The following is a 23,170-nucleotide window of genomic DNA, read 5'->3' on the forward strand; positions in this document are numbered from 1 at the left end:
ATTAACCAAGTTGTGGGTTTTTCAACAAATGATTATCTGTGTGTGTGGTTGGCATGTGCTTACCTCATCGCAGGCAGTGCAGCGTGGCTTCAGCCTCTCCGCATGGTGCCGCCCGCAGTAGATCTTTCCGTCTTGGTAGAAGTAGATGAGGTCCACCAGGAGCTCGTTGCACATGCTACACACAAAGCAGGCTGGATGCCAACACACGCTGTGACCAGCCCGTGTTGCAAATACAGCAATGTCACCACCATTTATCTGGCCTCCGCACTAAAAGGAGGTGGAGGAAAAAGAAGAGTTAACCAGGGATTGATTGCAGCCATTCAGCTTTTATCAGTACTTTTAAAAACTTGGTGATGCAATGAGTTTTGGATACCAAAGCTCTGATTAGAGAATGATACAGAGTTGAAATTCTATAACTTTTAAACTTTATTGAAGGTCATCTTAAGATCTGCTCTCCTGGGCCCCCAGTGGGAAAGTGGTGGCTTTTTTATGTCTGCTGTTTGTTACACTGACAATGAAAAGGCACACAAATAGCACATACATACTTTATAGTGTATCACTATGAGTTAGTGGTTAGTACAACAGCAATTAAGATTCTAAATGATCTTAGCTCTTCCACAATTACTTGTTTCCCTGTAAATAAAGAACAAAAAAAGAAAAGGCTGGTAAATAATTTGTTATTTTTTGTTGAGTTGCAAAATAATAATGATTTATAAAAGTCTCAATAGGATAGCAGGATCAATCATAAATAGTTTTCTTCAGTCAGCCAGCTCAACCAGAGATGGACTCCAATGCACATGATCTATAGGCTCAGATACTACTGAAAAATGATTTGGTTCAGCTTTAAAGAACATTCATTTAAATGAATGTATTGGGAGCTGTCTGAAAGCACAGTAGGGTACCAATTCAAGTAATTCAACTTAACCCATTTGATAAAAGACAGAAAAGTGAGATTATTGAACCATCTGTGAGGACTTAATTGGTCTATAAAATGTCAGGACAGAGTCCCCATTCCTAAAACTCGATGTCAAAGGCAGACTTGGGAAGGTTTAAATGACTAATTGAATGAGTAAATGGTGTCAGTGCTACAGAAGCAGGGTTTCCCGCAGCACTTTACAGCTTAGGCGGCTGCCTAAGCAACGCACGCCCGCCACCTTAACTAAGGTCTTCAAAAAAAAAAGAAGAAAATGAGCGATATTCGCCGTGTTACTCTGTCCGGTTTTCTCTCATTCCAAACCGTGACCAACGCCAGCCTCCCTTCTCTGCAGAACGCATTTAAAAAAGGAATAATTAAAAAAAACGTTTCATGAATTGGAAAAACCCAAAACTGCGGGCTTCTATATGCGACGAAGCAGGCCTACCTCACCCTGTTCTCTCTCTCTCTCTCTCTCTCTCAGTCCACCACCTTAACTGACAAATTTTCTCCGGGAGACCCTGAGAAGATCTGAACTTAAGATGTACAGTACATTTTCCCCAAGAAGTTTAAGTGAAAAATGTCCTGGTATCTTCAAAAAGGTCAGTATTGATGCAGTTCCAAATCAAGTATATCAGATTGGTGCATCTGTTCGTGACACAAGTTAGCATGAAAGCTAAACTGAGAGCACAAGGGTGTGTTTACATATGTGGCCTGGGAAGGTCACACACTGACACAGAGGGATAGTTGAATGGCTGCTGTAAGACATTGGCGGGGCAAAGGGGGAGAAATAAAAACGGAGAGAAATATGGGAAGATAAAAAGTAGAGGAGATTGTCGTGGAGGTGTAAAGGTGGAGAAGCTGGAAAGATAAACGACAGGGAGTGCTAAGGAGACAGGGGGAAAGGTCGGGAAGGGAAAGTAGATTTAGAGGGGTGGGAAGATGGAGACGAGCGAGAGTTACAATCAGGTTATCTAACTGGCACAAATCCTGCTGCTGCAAGGAGGCCAAGAGGGGGGGGAATTCAATCAATACACACTCTCCCAACAACGTGCTGTATGTGTGTCTCTGCTGAGCGAACCAGAAACGCAAGCTGTAAAGTAGCTATACACCTGGGGCACCAACACAACAGAGAGTATCTCCGCTTTACTTGAGTTGGTTTGACACACAGTAATAAATGGCTAGCGGATGCTAAAGTGCTCTGGCTTGTTGTTAAAAGAACACTCTCCATTGCCCTCTGTAGTCCCCTAAGGCCACAGCAAGAACAAATGTTGACAACACATTAAATCTTTGATGGGACTCTGGGTACTACTATGAAACATTTTCTTAGCGGGTAAGCCTTTGTCTTAAGACACGAGTTCTGTGATTGGCAGACAGCGTGTACAAATAAGACGAAACATAGACATGCAACACACTTAGAGGTTAGACTGACATGACATCCAAATGTTATTATAAAAAACAGAGGAATGTGGCATCTCTGCCCTTTAGATGTCCACACTAGGAACTCCTCGTACATCACGACAAAGAAATGAAAAGCCAACAGGCTCTTTGGTGTGTCAGTCACGATTCATGACTTTCATTCTACCGGCCACATGACACACCTTTGATCCCGTCACATTTAATACGCTGTTCTCACAGGGACCGACGCAGACATGACATTTAGAAGTGAGACGACGGACGGCCTTCAGATCATCTTTGATCTTGTCATATCCATTGACAGCTGAGGATATAACACCAAGAGAGAATGTATTTGAGTTTTCTGTTAGCTTACCTGTTCGCAGATCGCCCCCGTCATCGTCACGGGGAACGGTCGGACATTGCCGCGACCCAGATTCTCCCGTTTCCGTTGGTTACTGAATAGCTTCAGTTCTCGCTTCTCCTCATCGTCCAGACCATTACAGTAGCGTACCTTCAAACACACACACACACACACACACACAAACACACTTTTTTAATAATTGAGATCCAAAGGGTTTCCCCAATGGTCATTACAGAGGGGGATAAACATGCTCTCATTTTGCCATAAGCATTTAATTATTTGAAATAAGATTGATCAGTGGAACATGGTTTCAAAGTAAAAAAATGAATATGTTTCCCATACCAATTAATTTCCCATAAAACATAATTATTAAAGACATGCTTCCTATTGATAATCAGGATACACACCCATGAAACACTCTTTGTATTGATTCTAATGTGATTAGTGTTGTGTTTCATGTTAAGTAGTCGGTTTAAGAATGGTGACATCATCAGCAATTACGGATTAGATTAACACAGCTGTTCATGCTTTTGTAAGCCACTTAACAGAAACAGCAGTTCTTAAATTGACATTTTATTTGTAATTATTATTTTTGGGGACTGGGAACAAGCAAATAGAGAGAGAGAGAGAGAGAGAGAGAGAGAGAGAGAGAGAGAGAGAGAGAGAGAGAGAGAGAGAGAGAGAGAGAGAGAGAGAGAGAGAGGTGAGGAGAGGCAACAAAAGGTCTGCAGCTGGAATCAGAGAGTGGATGTTGTGGTTAGCTGGCATGTACCTTAACCATTCAAGGGTTCCCAAAAACATAACATTAACGGCTCTTAGCAAACCACTTCCATGATGTCATCCCCTAATAAAATAAGCCCTCTCTCAAACAACATGAGCTAACGTGAACATTATGTTACACTGAATAATGAAGTGGAACAGCTCAATCTGATTATCAGGCAAGGGGCTAAAGCATGAAGATCGTGTAATTGGTGTTTCACTTTTTTTTGATGGCACTAACATCTTTACATTAATTGTGGCAAATGCTATTCATTTCCCAAAACTTAAATTTGCATCTCGACAAACAAAAACCTCTCTATTTCATTCCTGTCCAGTCGGACTCGATTTTTTTACTACGTCTGTCTCCTCCCTTCTTTACTCTTATCTCTGTATTGCCCTGAAGGAGGGGAGGGACGGAGGGAGGGATGGATATATGGATGGAGGTGGTGGGGGAGGGGGTCAATTTGGACTCTCACCTCATTGTCGTGGGGCGGGAGTTGATGGAGCAGCTGTTTGATGCGGTATTTCTCTCCCGGGCTGTTCACATAGGGCACCTTGTCCTCAGGCAGGGAGCTGTAGTACTGATGGACCTGAACGAGAGACACAGAGAGAGAGTTAAAAAAAAAAAACACACCTGCAACGTGTAAGCAAGCTGACAAATCCAAAATACTATAGGCTGGAGCCGGTGGTTATTTCCAAAATGATGGTTACTATTTTGATTTTTTGTATGGTGTATGAAATGAAATGAATGAAATTCCATTAAGTACTGAGCATTGCCACACTCTCACTTTTCAATAGCTTATCTTGCGTGGAAAAGCATTAACACCTACATTGATACAGATTATAAGGACACAAGCTTTGAAATCTTAAATTTGACAGAACATACGCTTGGCATTTTTATTGATAAATTACACAAAAAAGTTCAATCATTTTTCAGATCTATTACCATATTATCGTGTATCTGGCCTAGTAATCATCTCAGTACAAAAAAAGGTATGCAGAGACTCAATTAACCACATCTACAACCTGAATGACCCAACACACACACACACACACACACACACACACACACACCCTTAAAATCACTTTGATTTATGGCCCTCCTGCGGTGACTTAATGGAAACTCACCTCTCCATCTTTGCACATTGACATGGGAATTTATTGCTGACCCGTCAAATGTGCACACTTTCTCTCACACACACCACACACACACTCACACAGTTAAAACAAATGCATGTAGCAGTGCGTGTGCATAAGAATGTGTGCGACAGTAGGATTAATGCTAATCAGGCCATTCAAAATTGCTTAGGACATTCCTTGCATTACAGCGCCAGACAATGAGTGTCATCTCCAAGTTATTTATAGTGGCTTTTTTTATTACACTGTAACAGGGGGCCGGGGTATCACAGGGGTCAGGCAGTCGTATATAAATGTGATTAGAGGGGGGTGCAAACCCTCAGAGCCGCAGGGTTCTTAAAGGAGGATTTTAGGACAGAGGTCAAAGACAGTGGAGGAGAATGAGGGGTGAGGAGAAGATAATACAATCCAAAATACCATTTCTAGATAGATGAAGAAGAGCAAGATTTCAGTTTGATGGAATGCAAGAAACAACACATAATGAACACTTGCACACAACATGATCGATAGCTGCTGACTCGGTCACACCAATCTAAATGGCCAACCTGTCTACAGAATGGATCTACTCATGAGAAGCCATCAGCTTTGTCCTTGGCAATAACACAGAGTCTGTCGCACAAAAACAGATTACCTTGAATAACGCAGTTACGGATCAGTAGGTAGAGACCTAAGTGAAAATATATTGCTTTTGAGAACTGGCATATATTAAAGTTGTTATTTGTTGCAACATAGTCTACAAGCATGTTTGTTGTTGTGATGCATTTAAAACAGGATCCTCTCGATGTAAGCATAACCTAATTCATTCTGCTCTGCTTTGTTGGCACAAACCGTTGTTGGCAAGAGGTGCTAGATCTATGTCCAGCAGCACGGCTCAGGACACCGGGGGTTCTTAGGATAGTCCGTGAAAGACTGACTGTGGTCAAGCACTGATAAATCACACCGCGTCTATGCTTCCAGATGCACACACACACAACACACACACACACACACCTAATGATAAATTACAAGAATTGCTTCCAACAACAACAGGGTTACAATCTGGAGGTGAAAGGCACGTTGCCCCGAGGAAGAGATCCTAAGACAAATACACACCCTTACACGTGCACACTTACATGCACATAATGGACGCAGTTGGAGCGAGAGCCAGGAGGAGCGCCTTGTGATAATAACTGTAATCGAAAGCAGACGAAAGTAAAGACAGGGCAGAGTTTCGAACTGTACTGAAAGGAGTGTTTTTAAGAGCTAAAGCAAATGGTAGGACTTCGCAGCTGAGTGGCAAGAGCGATCGCTTCACACAGCTGGTTTCTATTGCTGTTAATAGCCAGACAGCCCGAGGAAAGGACACCACCAGGCACCAGTCCTCACATTCTCTCAACAAGACACTTTACAGTGGTTAGTGGACATAGATATTATATTGTTGAGAAAACACTGGTAGTTAGGGCCCAACATGGTGGGAAAAATTGTGTTTTCATAGCGAAATGGGATTTAACGGCGTGTTTTCATTCTGTGCTCCATCTCACGTCTTCGATGAAATTTGCAAGGGCCCACGGCTTGACACTGCACAGTTGTGGGAGCAAATTCAATGGGGGTGAAAATTAAAAAGCTTGAGAGATGTGTTAATTAAGTATGAAACATAAGCTGTACATAAAGTACCGAATGTAATACAATTTGACCAAATATAGTAAAGTCTACAGCCAAACTACCAGCTCTGTGAGTTTGTAGAAACAGTGGTATTTGGTATTTGCTTACAGTAGCATTCTTAACTGCCCACAGTCACAATAATACTTCGCTGGAGCTTAAAAAGTATAATGTTTACTGTTGATCTTATTTTGGTGCACAACTTCTGCAAATTAGCATTAAATAACCTCATTGTGGCCCAGGCTGAGAAAAGTCAGCTGTTAACCGTTGCTGGTTTTATCCTCTGTGGACCATAACCATTGACCATCAAACTTTCATGTCAATCCATTAAACTGTTGTGAAGATATTAACCTCCGTTCATCTCTCTGTCAGCAGGATTTCATAAAAACTACGCAAAGAAAAACCCATTACATTTTTGAGCAGATACAAATCTGTTAACATTGCAAAATATGGCATTTGGCCTCGGTGGAGTTCTGCGCTCACCAGTGCCTTTCCAGTAGTCCAGGTTAGGGTTGGGATATTTCCACCTTTAAGTGACGTTGTGAGCATTGCTAAAAATGTACTGATTTTCAACTGATGGCATTATCATTTAATGGTGTGTAAAGTGCTTTTAATATTGTGATTATTAATCTTCCATTCAGAGCGCCTGGATTTCAATCTGGTTCGGTTCAGTTTCCATGGTCCTTGATTTTGGATTGGTACGGTCCATTTTGAAACAGGTCAGACTAGCCTCAGGTATCTTTCAGATCTGTATTTCCATTGGAACCTGGAAAAATGGAATAAACTTTGACTGCTTTTTATTCCCATGTATCCAATGTGAGCAGACTGGAAAAACAGATTTCATGTTGAAAGTTACATTTTAATCTAATCCTGGTACATGCCGAGTAGAGTCATATTAGGCTGCAGCTTTATGTGATGGTAAGAAACCCGAACAGATAAAAAGACACAGGCCAATGCTGAGTAACATTCTTGGCCTTGACAAGCTGTAACTTGGCAACATCCAAGAATTTTATTTGACAAAGATGGAGAGGAGAGAGCAGGACAGTGGGAGGGGAGTGTTGGCAGGCCCTCCTCCACATTGCAGCTCAATAACATCTCCAACACTCGTGGTAATGGCTGCGTTTGGTGATATTTCAGCTATTGTTGGCAAAAATGCAAACACAGACAGGAGAGTTGAACAGCGTGAAGTTATCCCTCATAATCCTCAGATATATATCACTGAATCCTGGTCTGAAATCTCTCGTTACAGAATGGTGACTTTACACCGCTGCTGGCTGCATAGCAGACTCATTCACAGCCCTGGATCCCTACGGGGGAAACCTAAACCCACAGTTTAGATCCTGTAGATTAGCTTTGTGTTTACCATCTCGCTCTGTCTTTACCTCGTGCAGAGGAAGGCCGGGAGTTGAAAAGCCCTGCATCATGCGTACTTCCGCTCCTCTGTGAGAGGTCACACAACATGTTTCCACAGCTTGAATGACTTGGTTGGGGTCATTTAAATTGCTAGTTATGGACAGTTTTAATAAAGGCTGTCGAAAGTTCTCCACAACATACAATAAGAGAGTTATTTTAAAGGTTGTTTACAAGTGTGGTCATGCCATAACGCACTGTCCCGTTTTGATTGTTGCCTGACTGTTCCCGAGGTGGTATGACAACCACACAAAAACCTTATTGACTTGGGGGTTACATGTGTGACCCTGGAGGGGGATGAAAAATAGCTTAGCTCATTCCTCGGAGGTGAAGCGGGGGGCTTTGCCAACATTGTATTGACCAGTTCATTGCTTTCAGCTTATGAAGGGAATGAAACCAGCTTCTATAAACGCTTCTATTGTCCTATAAAAACCCTCCCTCTCATGCACACCTACGGTTCAGTGGATTATTGTAATAGAGGATATTCTTCGACATGCATGGGACCATTTAATGTTTGTGTATTTTCTCAGGCTTAGCTTAGTGGCGATGAGGGCGGTGAAACCTACTGTTAACATGTTTGCGGGTGGAACGAATTGGAGATTAATTTGACTGCTGGAGCCACATAATCCATGTTATCCATTAGCTCGAAAGAGGAGCATTCAGCAGAACTGGTGAGCGATCATATGTTGAGGTGCAGCTTTTACAGAACACTTACATAATGTAGGCATCAGGTGCAACATGATACACAGGGACAGGTACATTAGGTTAACACTAAACTGGGATGTATGATAATGTATACAATTGTAAAACTGAAATCTATCTGTGGATGGATTTTTCCCATTGTTTTGGTCTTCATTAAATCTAAAATAACCCAACAGAAGAGTGTGACAGCAATATAACCAAGGGCTCTCATTGTCATTTCATCCTCTTTTTAAGAGTCTTGACATGCCTCTCTCTTGTTAACACCTGCTGTTGGCCAACAAACAATACTTTGAACAGAAAATGATGCCACTTTCCGAAAATAGAACAAAGCCGTGGGCTCAAATGCTCAGATTTAACAGTTTTTTGACTCAAAATGTTATGTGTCTTTGTGAATGCAAACCTTTGGTGCACCAACTGCATCTAAATTAATTCACACCCCTAGTGGGAACACTGACATAGACCTTTGTCGCGTGAGAATGTGACTCGATGGGTGTAAGATTGTAATACCTGCTCAGGTTTGAGTCCCGGTGGTACCCAGGCATACTCCTCCAGGGCACAGCCTGAGTCGTCGTCCGAGGTGGAGTTCCTCTGGAAGTCATACATCAGCTTGGTGACCGTCTTCTCCATCTCTACTGGCATGGCTGTCACAGCATGCTCCTCACGGCGACACTTACAGTGCACACAGATCTTCCTGCAATGAAAAAAACACAGAAAAAGAACATTAGTGAAGCAAATATTAAGTTTAGACTCCATGTTTGTTCAACAGGCTCACACTAATGAAGGATGTAATGAAATAAGACGCTCCGATTAGAAATTAAGGCAGTAGTTGCTTGCCCTCTTAAATGACAAAGTTGTAAAGTGTGATTGGTGGTTTACAAATAACCCTTATACACTTTAACTCTTTAGAGCCTAGTATACACCACCACTAGGATGAAAGCCAACCCTCAGTTAAATAAATCACTGTGTAAACAGAAATACATTTGGGGAGATAGAGTTTCAACAGAAACAAGACGTCATACTGCAGTTGTGGTATGGCGCATCTGAAGCCAGTCATTAATCATTTAAATTAAAAATAACCCAGATTACAATTTGAAAGGTAACCTTTTGAATACCTATAGAAAAAGAGGAAAATCCAGACGAATCGTTTAAGCCCCCCAAAGATTCTGTTAAACTGTGGACTTCAGTTGCAGAGCTTCTACCCGTGAAGGATGTGAACTCCACACAGTTCATAGGTCAAGGCTTCCCACTGCAGCTCTCACAGTAAAATGTAGGTACCACAAAAACAAAGTTCAACAATCCTCTGGGGTACCAAGAACAAGAATATAATCACAAACAGGCTACGGAAATTAGCACAATACTGCCAATGACAGTGATGGAAAGCAGTACTGTACAAACACACACCAAACACACACTCCTTTATGCACAAGGTTAGTGAGAAACAAAAGCAGCTGCTTAGCCAGGACAGTGTTTCACTGTCATTCATCAAGCGGACCCACCCAGTTATGAAATGGAAAGTAACCATGCATGAGTTTTTAAGAAAAAAGATGGTGGGGAGTGTGTGTTAAGGACACTTCTCCTGCTAGCTGCTCTTTCATCTCCAGTGGTGTCCAGAGAGTAATAAATATCCTTGTTATATTTCGTAAACTCAAACAACTTGCCATACAAAAGATTGGGGTTAACCGACAATAACTACTCCTCTGAGGATAACACAGAGCTTGCGAGACGTCTTGCAATGAGCCGAAGAGGATGCGGGTTAAATGGCTGAGTGCATGGATTAAAATTAAAATATAGGCCACCTTCTGTAGGTCTGTACCTGGATCCAAAGGGGGAAGGCACTACATACATACAGATTTCAGTGTCCTTGACAGCTTTGAGCCCCTATATGAAGAGGGAATCTCTGTGTGGCCAGAAGGTTGCATGCCACTAACCCTTTCTGCCCCTCAGGCGGTCGAAACCAGGGAGAGAATCCCATTACCTTTCCAGACGGACACCTGCCTGTCTGACAGACAGGCCTACGGAGGAGCTTAAGGACACTCAGACACTGTTTGACAGACTGACAGCTTGGTCAGCAGAGGATCTGTTAATATAAAGTCCTTGGAGAGCAGGCAGCATCATGTGGAGAGCTGGCCAAATCTCACATTGTCATTTTTTCAAAAGAAGCACTTCTTGTCCAAGGGTTAAGTCTTGGTTAACAAAGCACTTCTGTCTATTTGGCTTAGAGCTGATTGATTTTGATGACAGAATGAAGACTAAAAATACTTTGTAAGAAAAACATCTCATTGGCATGCCAAAGCTGGTCATAAGACACATAATCCTTAAAAAGAAAATATACAAATCTATAGGTCTTAAGTTGGATGAAATCTCCATCATCACTTGAGATTCCTGGCCATACAGTCTATTACTGTCAGCTCCAGCTCTCAACACTCTGCTGATGAGGGAGGGAGACTACTGTAGTCATTGTGGAAGGGCGAGCCACAGGCTCCACAAACTAACTCCATAAATATTACACATAAACTGCCAGGATACCATTGTCATGAATATTAATGGTTATGATAGACAGAGCATCGATGTAACACAGACAGACAAAGTCATCAAGAAGCTGTCAAGCAGGCCCAAGTAAGAGGGTGTTTGGCAAACCCCTGTCCCAGCGGCATGTTGCTATAGCCAGGGGCGACGCAGCTCGTCTCATTACAACCCAGCACCTTCACCATCATTACTAATTTAAGGCTGATTATCGGGCTGACACAACAGAAATACGTGCATGTACCAGATAGCACACTCGCAGAGGGGATAAAGATTGAAAGTGAAAGACAAAGACACCAAAGGTGGAGACAAAAAGGATTAAGCATATATAAACACATCTCCCAGTCTTGTGATATGTTGCCAGGTGGTTAGTATTTCTGCCTTGGGGTAAGGAGGGACTCTTGGAGATAAGAGTATACAAATAGCCAGAGCTGAAGGAAAGCATTTCACACCGCATTCCTTCTCAGAGTGCACTTTACAACGTCCCTGCCCAGCAGTCTGCATAGAGTCTCTATGAAGTTCAATTTGGAGACACTTTGGTGACCATTAGAGAAATTAACCTATCTGACAGACACTCCAGAAGAGTCCAGATGTGCAATGATAGCCTTCCTGAAGGTATTCAACTCGAAAAACATCTGATCTCCCCAAATCAGCGCTGGCAGAGATACCAGGGTAAGCCTACAGGGGCCTGTTGCTCCACCCCTCCCCTTCTATCCTCATGATTTACAACACGCTTCACGCACTTGCCTTGGATTTCCCCTTCACTGAAACCTAAACCTTAAGCTTCCCAATGCAATCTACAAGATTTCAATTAGGACAGATTCTTGGACTTTGTTAATACAACTCAAGTGCATCAATGATGCCTCGTAAATGACTGCGAGGTAGACTAAAGGAAGTTGAAAGGCGGGTTCTTTATTCAAACATGACTAGGCTTTCGTCCCCCGGGACACTGATGCATCATTGGCCAGTCAGAGCTTGGAGTTTGTTCAAGACTTGGGGGGTATTGTTGTTGGATAGTCATCCCTGTGACCATGATGTCAGTAGAGAATGATTCACCATTTCGGGTTAATTATCATCGCCTTGCTCTTCTAGATTAGCCATGTAACCAAGGTAACAGGTGGTTTCAATGCGTAACTGGAATCTGATAGAGCTAAGTGATAAAGATTTGGTTCAATTGCCCTTTTCTCACTGTTGCAAGACATCCTGCTAAAACTCTTAAAATGTACCAGCTTAGAAAATATGTTCCAAATCAAAGCAAGAGTTGGCTCGAAAATATCTTTGAATGGCAGAAATATGTTTACGGTTGTATTCCTTACTCCAGGGTTAAGGTTAGGAAACTCCATTTAACCAAAGGGAAAATATCTGATTCAACTGTATCCAAGAGCCAGTCGAGGAAGTATAGCCTTGGACGGTTTGAAGCTGAAGTCTCGTTCCTAAGCAGCTCCAAAAACCGCAGCAGCTTTTCCATGGCATCATTCTAGATGGCCAGATTAAAATCCCATCTTTAAATGGCAGCTCAGCGCAATAGCAAAGGTTCGATGACAAGAAGGGAGAGCAGCTGGGTGCACTCTTCAGCCAAGTCTTGTCTTCTGTTTTCCTGCCTCTGCTTTTGTTTTCTCTGGAAGAAGAAGTGGGGGACGAAGAGGAACATACGCTTTTCTCTTTAACGGCCTCTTGTTTGGCCATTACAACATTTCTGTACAGTGTTTTTTAAGCTGTTGTTGGAGTTTTTAGGGATTTCAATGCTTAGCATCACACACGCAAAGAAAGTCTTTGTACCTGAACCAGGCTGCATGTTGTCTTCAGAGCCCTTAGGAGTTAATCACAGTTGAACATGACTGGAGGTGTTCCCGACAATAATCAGGCTCGACAAAGACGTTTTCCATTAGCGGCCAATTAGTATGAGCCAGATGCAGCATGTTGTTGAGCACAGAGATTAGTCCTGCATCCGACTGTCATAACAAATTATAGAGAGCTAAAGTCCTGCCAGTCTTTCAACTAGCCTACATCCTCAAGCTGATGGTGAGTTTCTTCCACTGTATTGGACAAAAACAGTTGCATTTTTTTCTAAACACTAAGAGTATTTCATTAGCATTCAATGATTACTGCTCCCATGAGACACTTAATCAATTAAACTGTTTCAATGTTTATCCTGGAGGATTTGGGGTTAGAAATAGCTGTGAATTTAGGAGGCGGCACCGGATCTCGTCATAGATGCTACTATAGTTGTGTTATGAAACAGTAAAGGACATTGTGTTTTGAGCTTGAACCAAACTACAGACTAAGTTGCTACATCTTGACCTCTGTTGCTTCAACTTGAATCACTTCAATCTCTTTTGGGAGTCTCCCAACCTCAGTGAAGTACAAGACAAAGGCTCACTGTAAAAATGCTTCGAAGACTTTATGGAGATGCAATAAGTTGTTAAATGCTAATCACTGTCTGATCTCTGAGCTTGGATGCAATTACAACTGTATAATGTAACCTGTAGCACCTGGGGATACATCTTTTTTTTTCTTCTCTGCTACAGCAACATATAATTCCCCCTAGTTTTTCACTCCCTCTCTCATAGAATTGAACGTCACAGGACATGGGGGAGAAGTGGAAAGCAAAATAGAGCGAGATATATTTATGTACCATCAGACTGGGACGCTTTTAAGCTGCAGCCACGACACTGGATCACATTACTTATTCATTCATTGTTGACTTCTTCCATAAAGTGACACTTCCTTGGATGGTAACAGAGGGAGTCATGGAAGGGACAGGCTTCCAAGACAACCTCAGTAAAGACTTCAGACTCAGACACTGGTAACAGTGCCAGATCATAAGCTCATTTATGACCAACTACCTATATATATTAAACGGCTTTTGAAAAGCAGCCACCAGTGCAGTGCTTTTTTCCCCCCCAGCATTTGTGGATGTCAGCAATAATCTTGATCTGGCTATAAGGCTCCTGTCAACTCAGTTACTATTTGGGTTTCTCTCAGAACCGAGGAGCCCAGAGATACTGCAGCCAGCTGCTGAAGCCACATTATTCATTGTCCCCTTGTCAGTCCATTCATGTGCTAATCCAGTGACCCTTTACACTGCCAAAGAGTAGCCATATAAATGGGTCAATTAGCCTGCATTGAGTCTTGTTATGTTCTCCTTAACGCAACCGCTATGTAGCTGGGATTACGCCACTTGTTTCCCAATGCAGTTTGTAGCAAACTAAGAATATTGTTAGACACTTAACTAGGAAAACTCGAATACAGTCATCATTATAACACTTGACGGGAGAAGCGTCATGAAACAAGTTGATATGAGGGGGGGGGGGGGGGGGGGCGAGAAACAACATATTTTAGGGAGTCCTAATGATACATCTCTTAATTAACTAAGCAATCTATAATCCACATGGTGCAGAGTCTGAACAACAAAGACTTTCAGGCAGGAGAGCGCACAGTAGCTTGACCATTGCGCCACAGGGGGTGGGGTGGGGGATATAAACTGGTGAGAACACGTCTATACAGGGAGAGCTACAGTGCGAGTCGGAATACTCTATACTGTGTGCTATTTACATCCAAATAGCATCAGGTCTCAGCCAGTAAAATGACACGAAGACGCGAAAAACTCAAAAAATATAAAAATAAAAATCCAACTGGCTTTAATATAAGCCTCGTGACTACTTCACCACACATTCCAAAGAGTGAGTAAAGTAAAAAAATAATTCAGTTTGACATGGATACAATTGGGACTCAATTTTCTTTTCCATTACGCATTAAAAGCCCCAGCCTGGGTCGTCCGGTGCGCTACAAAACGTCTCCAAATGCAACACAAACACGATCAATAATCAGCTGCTTACCTTCTTACAAACTGCGGCGGAGGGAAGCCATAGCCCTGACCTCGCTGCTGGTTGTGGTGGTGCGGGTTTTAAAATACGTTTTCCTCATTGCAGAATTTGTCAAACAACTCCAACTCCACAGCTTTGCCACGAAAACACCTCAGTCTCACCTCGCTGTGTGGTGTCTGCACCCCTCTGCTACATTAACCCCCTCCGTTTAAATGCCTTTTGTCACCCCCCTGCTCTCCGCAAACACACTCGGGAGTTGAGCAAATGAGGAGAAAGCGTAGACGAAGAGCCAATTTAAAGTGCGTAAAGAGATCCACATTTACATATCCAAACGAATGAGCAGACCCCGCTGAAATATATGAAAATATCCAAAGAAATAAGACAGAAATCTCTCGGAAACAAGGTTACTGCTTTCTGCTCTGACTGAAGAACCGTGCGGACTTTCGCTGCCTGAAACAAGCACGGAGCGCTGGAGCCTCTCCGCTCGTTGCTGACCGACCCACCGAATAACAGCGCTTTAATCCTGCACCGAAGTCAAGTCAAAGTAAATCACATGATCACTTCCGGTGTTAACTTTCAAAATAAAACTTCAAAAAACCCGTTGCCAAATGGATTGGAATATTATGTTGGTTTGATTAAAAAAAAACAGTTAATACAAATGTAATCCAACACAACACAGTTATTTTTATTGTTTACACTATATATTTGCATTGGTGTTTTTAAAAAATAATTATTTTTTATTTATTTTGTAACCAAATTAATATACAGAGGACAAGGGAGATAAGTCAAGTCCACCAAAAATAGTGGATCTTTCATATATTAATTAAGCCTATTTTCATTTTTATTATACTACAATATCAGATGTCATATTAATGTATTTCCACACTTGACTACTGAAAATGCTTTGGTATGTATGGTGGAACTGGTTTGCCTATATTTAGTTTATTTTCTGTCCTCAACAACGTTGGGCTTTAATTCTTTCATATACTGAGTGATCATCAAGTCAATCCCCTTTTATTACAAAGCTTTTTTTGGGGGCAAGGTTGCTTACTTCCTGTCTAATGTGCCCTCTCTGGTTGACTTGACACACGCTCACACACGCTCTCACACACCCTAACCGACCCCTCTTCCCCCTCCTCCTTCCTCTCTGCATACTAATATCCCGGTGTGATGTCAGCAAGTCAGCGTCCCAACATTGGTGTAATTAGCAGCGTGAATGACTGGAGTTTTGGCGGGATTTGCATGTGAATTAAACCACTTCCCTGAATCAACTGGCCCATGGACAAGAGAGAGCGAGAGAGATAGAGAGCGAAGAGCTGCAGGGCTCTGACCTGTATGGGGAAATTGGGAGGTGAGCCCCTGTAAACAAAACAGTGCTGTTTAGCATAAGAAGCGGACATTAGCTGGAGAAAGGACAAAAGGCTTACAGACCAATGAAAATCTCCTGAATCAAAAACAAATGTGAAGACAATTTAGTTGGATCTTTAAACTCCAGGAGACCATTTTCAAAGTGCACCCATTAGTTGTACCAAAGATGAATTAACAGAGGACAGAATAGTCTAGCCTTCAATTATAAATTACTACCATCTATGCATTAGTAATTGCAAAGTATGTTATTAAAAAAGGTTCTAGTATCTGCAGGTTAGTTGCGTTAAGCGTTTTGTCACTTTGTCATGCTTTGAAAAGCCATATAGAAGTAAAGCTTCCTTACCACATTGATATGATTATCAAGTCACAACTGTTATATAAGCCAGAAAAAAAGCAGAGGTATTTATATATGGTCAACACGTGGCGTTAGATTGACAATGGTGATGTTTATGCAACAACATAAACAGCAGAATTGTTCCCTAACAGATTGCCACCAACTCAGCTATTCTGGGCTCTCAAACACTCACATGACAGGAGCTGCGTAATGCTACTTCCCTTCTCCTGTTCCTACAATGAGCGGTAGGAGTGTTAAACAATGTCCCGCTGCTGCTCCACATTTGCATATTTGTGTAACGCAAAATGTGTCAAGAAACAGGAAAAATGGCCAAAAGTTTTTCTGGCAGTCAAAGCTGAACAGATTTGAGGAAGATTTAAAAGGAGGAAGGATAGAAGTGGGTTAGAAAGTAATTAAATCAAGATTTGTCTATATTCTTCTCAAAGTGCCCTGCTGCTGCCTGTTGGCCAAACACAAATAACGGAAATGTGGAGAGGAATATTTAAAGAGAAAGCTTCCTTTGAAATAATCTATGTAAAGCTGCACAAGGAAGCATTTTGCCATTGCTTCTGAAAACAGCCAGCAGCTCTCAGCGACCTCTTCAGTTTCTAAGCACAGTGCTTCAGTTTCTTTTTCTTTCAGTTTCTCTGGCTTCAGACTTTTAAGTGTAAGCGGCCTTTCTGTCCTGTGTTCTCCACTCGCACATGACGGGGCGAACTCTTGCTGTGACTTTATCTCATACATCTAAACATCTAACTGCGGCCCCTTTACAAACATAAGAATATCAATTACATCTCAGGCTGTACTTACGGTCTATCCACAATATTTTTACGAGGAGCCCTAAGTGACAGTGTCCTCAGCTCTGAGCGACCACAGAATGGGTCAATTCCTGTGGGGCCAGGTATTTACCACAATAGGTAATTCCCTTTTTGCAAATAAACTGTTCCTCAACTTGCAGTGAACTGTTCCAAATGCCAAGAGAGGGCCGAATAAAAGCATAGAGGCCAGCTTGGGGGACATACCACAGATAGCATTGCCTACATGGACTCCTGGCATGCACCATGAGTCGTTGCTTGGTAATTTTAGACAGCCAAACAGGTTTACTCCCTTCCCAAGCATGCATAAGCGTATTGAGCTTTTTCTCTCTATCAAAGCACAGGATGAGAGATATTGTAAATACATGTTGCCCCAGGGGCCGGGATCCATATCTAAAGTATGGTAGTTGTACAGCCTCAAAGGATTTTATCCTACTATAACATTATTCCTATTTCACCAGGGAAGGAACTGATTTATATACTGCATGACATGGTAAGAAAAACACTCCTGATAAATCAATGCATTTATCTCGATTTGAAATGTAGCCAACATCCCAACATGGCCTCCTCATCTTTATTTCTCATCTGCTTCTTTAGCAACACCAGTCTCCTCTCCTTTCATGTGGCAAATGCTGATGGCTATCACTCTAGAGTCAACATACGAGGCAGCTGGGACTCACCCCAACAGCTGATAGCTCAGACATGTCGGGAGGGAGGGTCAGAGCCAGCTTCCTCTCCCATATAGTTTTCTATGCCCCTGCTGAAGAAGGTTCCTAAGCACTTTCTGACTACTCTTTAAGTATGTACAGTGCTGCAAATCTGAGCTCTAACTGGCTACTGAACTGTGGTGCAACTCCTTTAACCAACGGGTCTAGAACTCAGGCGGCCATGATTTTGAGGGAGGGGAGATATTATCAGACCATTTCTTTCCTCAGCAAACAGACCAGCCTTGGACAACAAGCACAGTGAGCAACAAATTGGATTTCGGATGGTTCACTGAAGAAAACAAGTTCTGCAATCTCAAAGACATTTTAGATAAAAAGACAAATGGTACGAAAGATTTCTTACCAACACAAAGCAGATTGTTAACTAGTTGAATAATAACTTAGTTAAATACAACTATTAGTAAGGGGCAAACATGACAAGAGAGTTGTGTATTTGAACATACAGAGCCACCTTGCAGTCACGTTGTCACCCTTAATTCATTAATCATAGTTATGCCGTAACAACATCTTAACTCATACCACAATACACCCCTTACAGTTAAAGAATATTTGATGGAGTGTCTGACAGGATCTGTAACTTTCTGAAACTAGACACGGATAGCTCGCCCATTTTCTGCAGCAATTGATGTTCAGAGGGGGGAGATAGAAAGGCTGATTTGACTTTTTTTTCCACTAGTCAATTAACTATTAATGTCATTTGTGTTTGAATCTTTTAAACGGTTGATTTGATCTGATTGTTGTCTCCATGAAGGCAAGATTTCGTCTTCAAATTGAAAGGTGGGAAAAAAAGAGTTAATCTTTAATTGCTAGATTATTTGCTAGTAAGCAGACCAACAAATCAAACTACTGGGGCATTTAACTCAGTGAATGGCACACTGGAGATGATGTGGAAGTTGTTGCCAACCACAGAAGTTAATCCTGGTAAGTTTGTTTGCTTACCTGCTGTTGGATAACGGTCCTTCCGCTACATTAAAGGTGAAATGATTCATGTTAACACTTGCATACAGTTACAAAGAAGAGGAAGCAGCTGCCAGTTAGACTAAAGGTTCACTGATTTTCCCAAACCATTGAGTGAGAGCAGCATCATTCTGAAGACACATTGACCTCCTCTCTACCATGAACAAGCAGTGCTTTGGCTCAACTACACTGCCCAGAAAGGAGATTTAGTGTGACACAATACCGGGGGCTCACTATAGGTCCTCCACCCAATAGCCCCTCTGTACCCATGTTCCCAGCAGATAAGTGGCCATTATACACCCCGTGTTGAACATTAACTGGATTAATTCTGCTTGGGCTGAGGGGTGAAATTGTATTTGTGCAAAGGGAGGGAAACGGCAAGGAAATGAGCAGCCAGTAGCCAGCCTGGCTGAAATTCTAATTAGCTTGGGGGTTCGTTAACACACAAACTCAACTCTTGCTGCAGAGACTTTGCTGGTAGGGAGGCCTGGGTAAGCCATTAAGCCAATGAGGGGGAAAAAAGTGGGAGACAGCAAAAGGAAAAAGAGAGAGAAAGAGGAAAGAAGAAATACTATGGACACTTAGTTCACGAATAAGGCCCATGGTAACGAGGTGACCTTGTGGAGTTACTCCTCAAGGGGACTGGAGTTTTTTTTTGCCCCTTCTGGCCCACTTACACAAGGGCTCTTCAAGCACAGAGAAAACACACACACTCTGAGCCCTCTACGTTCGTCTATCCATTAGACCATCCATCTCCAATGTAGACAGCACTCTCCAGGGCAAAGCAGCTCAATTTCCAGCCTGCTGTGCCCAACAACGGTGGTTTGTCAATGAGCTTTTCTCAGTCGTACTGTACATGTGGTTTCCGGTTCAAAACATATCTAGGTCATGTGCTCGTTTTTTTGAAAAAAGGGAGTTCTAGGAAGTAAAGAAATACTGTAGTGGACGCAGTGGGATATGAGGAACGGAAAACAAGACACAGTGAATTATTACTTTTGACATTAAGGAGAGATGATCTAGCTGTCTAAGTTCAATACTCCCACCTGGGCTGAAATGTAATCTACTTTAAAAAATGTTGCAAAGTAATGCACAAGAATCTCTAATTTCTCTCCCAGCAACACATCACAGCTCTGATGCACAACGATCTTGTGGCTCTATGAATGAACCACCCACCTCCGAACATCCCACATTCAGCAGCCTGCAGCACATTTCTCTGACTCAACTCTCTCATTCAGCCTCCACTGATGTTCCTCTTCCTCACCTTGTCTTCATGACCCAGATGAGTGGTGTGGGTGTCGATACTGATTTGCTGACGCTCTCTGTCTATCTTTTTCCACTCTCTTATAGTGTGGGTTTGTGTTTCATTCACTTGTTCACTCCATCAACTGAACCTCTTCTGACTTATTTCTGGTCCTCTCTCTGTAACAAATCATCTTGCTACCCTCACCCGCGGCCGCAATCATATGCCGACTGACCGCATATTTAAATAAAAAATTTAAATGAATAATGAGTATTAGCATACTTATTCGCTGGACCACAATTGTGGTGTGTGGTAAACAATCTTACCACTTGTTTCAGGAGGCAAGCCAGCGCAAAACCTTTTATGTGGAGTTTGAGGGTTTGTATTCAATGTTCTTTGTAAAGAAGCCAGGTAAAACCATGTATCCATTTGGGTTGAAAAAGAGAAACAAAAATATGTGGCTGGTAAGCCTTGCGAGCAGGCCTGAGGCTCAGTCGTTTTTCAGTACTTCCATGAATTTTAAAACCTAGAGATAACAAGCGATAAAGGTAAACGATAAAGAAAAAGAGGATATGTCATGTAGGAGCAGATAAACCTGGTATTGAGCAGTGAAATAGGTGAGGATTATGATGACGGCATAAAGTCTTTGCCCTAGTGACCTTAAGAAAGTCTGTATTTATAAAAACAAAAATCTGCCAAGGGGAGGTTTTAACTGCACTTTCTGTAGAGCTCTCCAAATGGTTTAAACTCAAACTTTTAGTAAAATAAATCCAAACACTCAGCTCTTCCACGTTTAAATATTTAGCTTTGGAGGACTTGTGGTTTAAGCGGCAACAGACAGAATCAGTCCATCAAACAGAGTTTGGCCTGAGGGCGTTCGATCCACTCTGGAACAAAGAAGAAAAAAAGGTACAGGGTTCTCTTTTTAGTTTGTATGCAAATTGACTATCAACACTATTCTTTTTTCACACATGAACGGGAAGACTGAGTTTCCAATCCTTTAACCTTTGTGTTGTGTGTTGCTTTGGGTACAGTAATTATTACCCACAAACGTACATGAATATGAGTCATGAGAGTCAATTAGGAGTATTCCCTCGGGTGCAATTTGCCCTATTCATAGCCAACTGTATTTACAGACTGGCAACAAGTGGCAACATGTTTGTGATGGGAAGGACAGCACAGGCATTTATCAAAGTCTTTGCCATTGAGCATTTAATGAGCAACTGAAACTTGAATGGTGATTCAGCCTCACATCAATGACAGATCAGATGGATCAGATAGACCGATCTCAGGCATACTGTATGTTTACTAAGTCATACAGGGCATATTAACACATTGGAAAATATAATGTGTACATTTTGTTTAATCACCTATAATGGTTTTATGGTAAACACAAAAATCTGAGCACATTGTGGTTCCAAATATGCATCTACCAAAGTCAAGGTTGAAAAACAAGAATCATCTATTGATGGTTATCAATAGATCACATTTTCCCCACTGAGCCGTCCCTTTTAAAATCTGACAGAAGAGCACAGACACACAAAATTCTCTCATGAAATAAAAACAAAAAAGGATCTTAAATTGGATATTGTGTTCCTACAGGACCTAAATGCTTTTAGTTACTAGATATGCAGATGTCTGCCAAGGCAGTTTCCATTACTGAAAAATAATGGATGTATCTGCCCCCAAAATCTGAACGGTTTTCCAGTACTTTCTGACCTACATTTAAGCAAAGCGAACAGAACACATAACGTCTTTAGGGAATAGAATAAGAGTGATAAAGTACTTTTCAGGGCCTTTTCCTATTCCATTTCGAAAATGAGGAAAGGTCTTTGGTGTTGCTTCCGTGCCCTAAAAAGGTGGCCTCATAGCAGAAAGTTTCACTTACATAGAGAGAAACACCCAAACATATCAATGCTATGCACAACTGGGAACTTTAGAGTGAAGAGTCTTCCCTCAGTATAGTTCAATTTGCCCCTTCTCACCCCAATAATCCAGCTCAGCGCTTCTCAACAGATAACATCTCCTGGGGCAATTGTGTTTATATAGGGTGGGTTATTGGAGAAAGGAAGTAAATGAGTTGTACGAGAATGAAAGAAATAATCTCAGGATGAGGTCATGTTGTAGTCTAAATAATGAACAGCTGAATCTGAGAGAAGAAATAAGGAGATTAGACTCAAACGGATACAGACTAAGCAAAAAAACTGAGTCACTTAAGCTAATAGACTTGTAAAACCACAGAACATATACTGAAAGCTTACAGAGACTCTTCAAAGGTCTCATTTGATGCAATAGCAGTGTTTCATCATGATTCCTTTCAGGTTGGGACTATTTAATTTCCCCCTTATTTCATCTCGTTACACTGTTTACCCAAACAAAGAAAATGAATGATGATCAGACCACATACACATACACAAACGCACAACACCATGTCGATGTCAATAAGGCCACCGCAGCCCGCTCCCTACAGGATCTTAAAGGCCTGTGGAGATTATGGATTGGTGGAGATATTGCCATTTCCAGGACGTGACAGTCTGGTGATGTGTTTTATCACTGGGCCGATAGAGACGGTGAACCCGGGGCTTTATTGACTGATCGCTCCCGAGAGCTGAGACTTTAGGCAGTACACACACACTCACACAAGGACAGACAAGGCTCTGGAGAAGCTACGGGAGGAGGAGTGAGTCACATTCAGCGATCCGCACACGCAGACAAATCCCATTAAAAAACTTTTATCAAACAGAGGTCAAACTTTCAGAGCGAACACATCTCCGGGCAAAGAGTGTCTTTCAGTGCGTCACTTCTCGCACCTTTTAAAATGGACTGTGGGTTCATTTTAAACACCGTGACTGTGCAAACTTCTTCACAAGATATTCACATGGAAATCCATAGACTTTTCTTCACCCACTTCATTCCCCACTTACTTCTGCTCCCCTATGTTCCCCATTTTAAGCATGGCCCATTAGGAAGCAGTGAGAGAAGGAGAGCAGTGCCATGAGAGAAACTAAATTACCCCGGCCGGCTGCTGTTTACACCAGACCTGGCCTGCTGCTTGAGCCGCTG

General features: G+C 42.1%; 1 protein-coding gene across 3 annotated transcripts in view; it reads right to left on the reverse strand.

The window, feature by feature from the left end:
- prickle2b (prickle homolog 2b) overlaps window positions 1-23,170 on the reverse strand; it is an 83,926-nt gene that overhangs the window by 4,385 nt on the left and 56,371 nt on the right. For 2 of the 3 annotated variants that reach the window (XM_063911850.1, XM_063911848.1), the window contains exons 3-6: window positions 8,826-9,009; window positions 3,908-4,021; window positions 2,685-2,822; window positions 64-267 (exon numbers count right to left, since the gene is read on the reverse strand). In XM_063911850.1, coding sequence (XP_063767920.1) covers window positions 64-267; window positions 2,685-2,822; window positions 3,908-4,021; window positions 8,826-8,957 — 588 coding nt within the window. In that variant the 5' untranslated portion in view covers window positions 8,958-9,009. Of the gene's footprint in view, window positions 1-63; window positions 268-2,684; window positions 2,823-3,907; window positions 4,022-8,825; window positions 9,010-14,680; window positions 15,161-23,170 lie in introns of those variants that run through there. The other variant, XM_063911849.1, reaches the window with a different exon arrangement.

The sequence above is a fragment of the Eleginops maclovinus genome, chromosome 20 (assembly GCF_036324505.1).
Source record: "Eleginops maclovinus isolate JMC-PN-2008 ecotype Puerto Natales chromosome 20, JC_Emac_rtc_rv5, whole genome shotgun sequence".
In the NCBI taxonomy this organism is placed as follows: domain Eukaryota; kingdom Metazoa; phylum Chordata; class Actinopteri; order Perciformes; family Eleginopidae; genus Eleginops; species Eleginops maclovinus.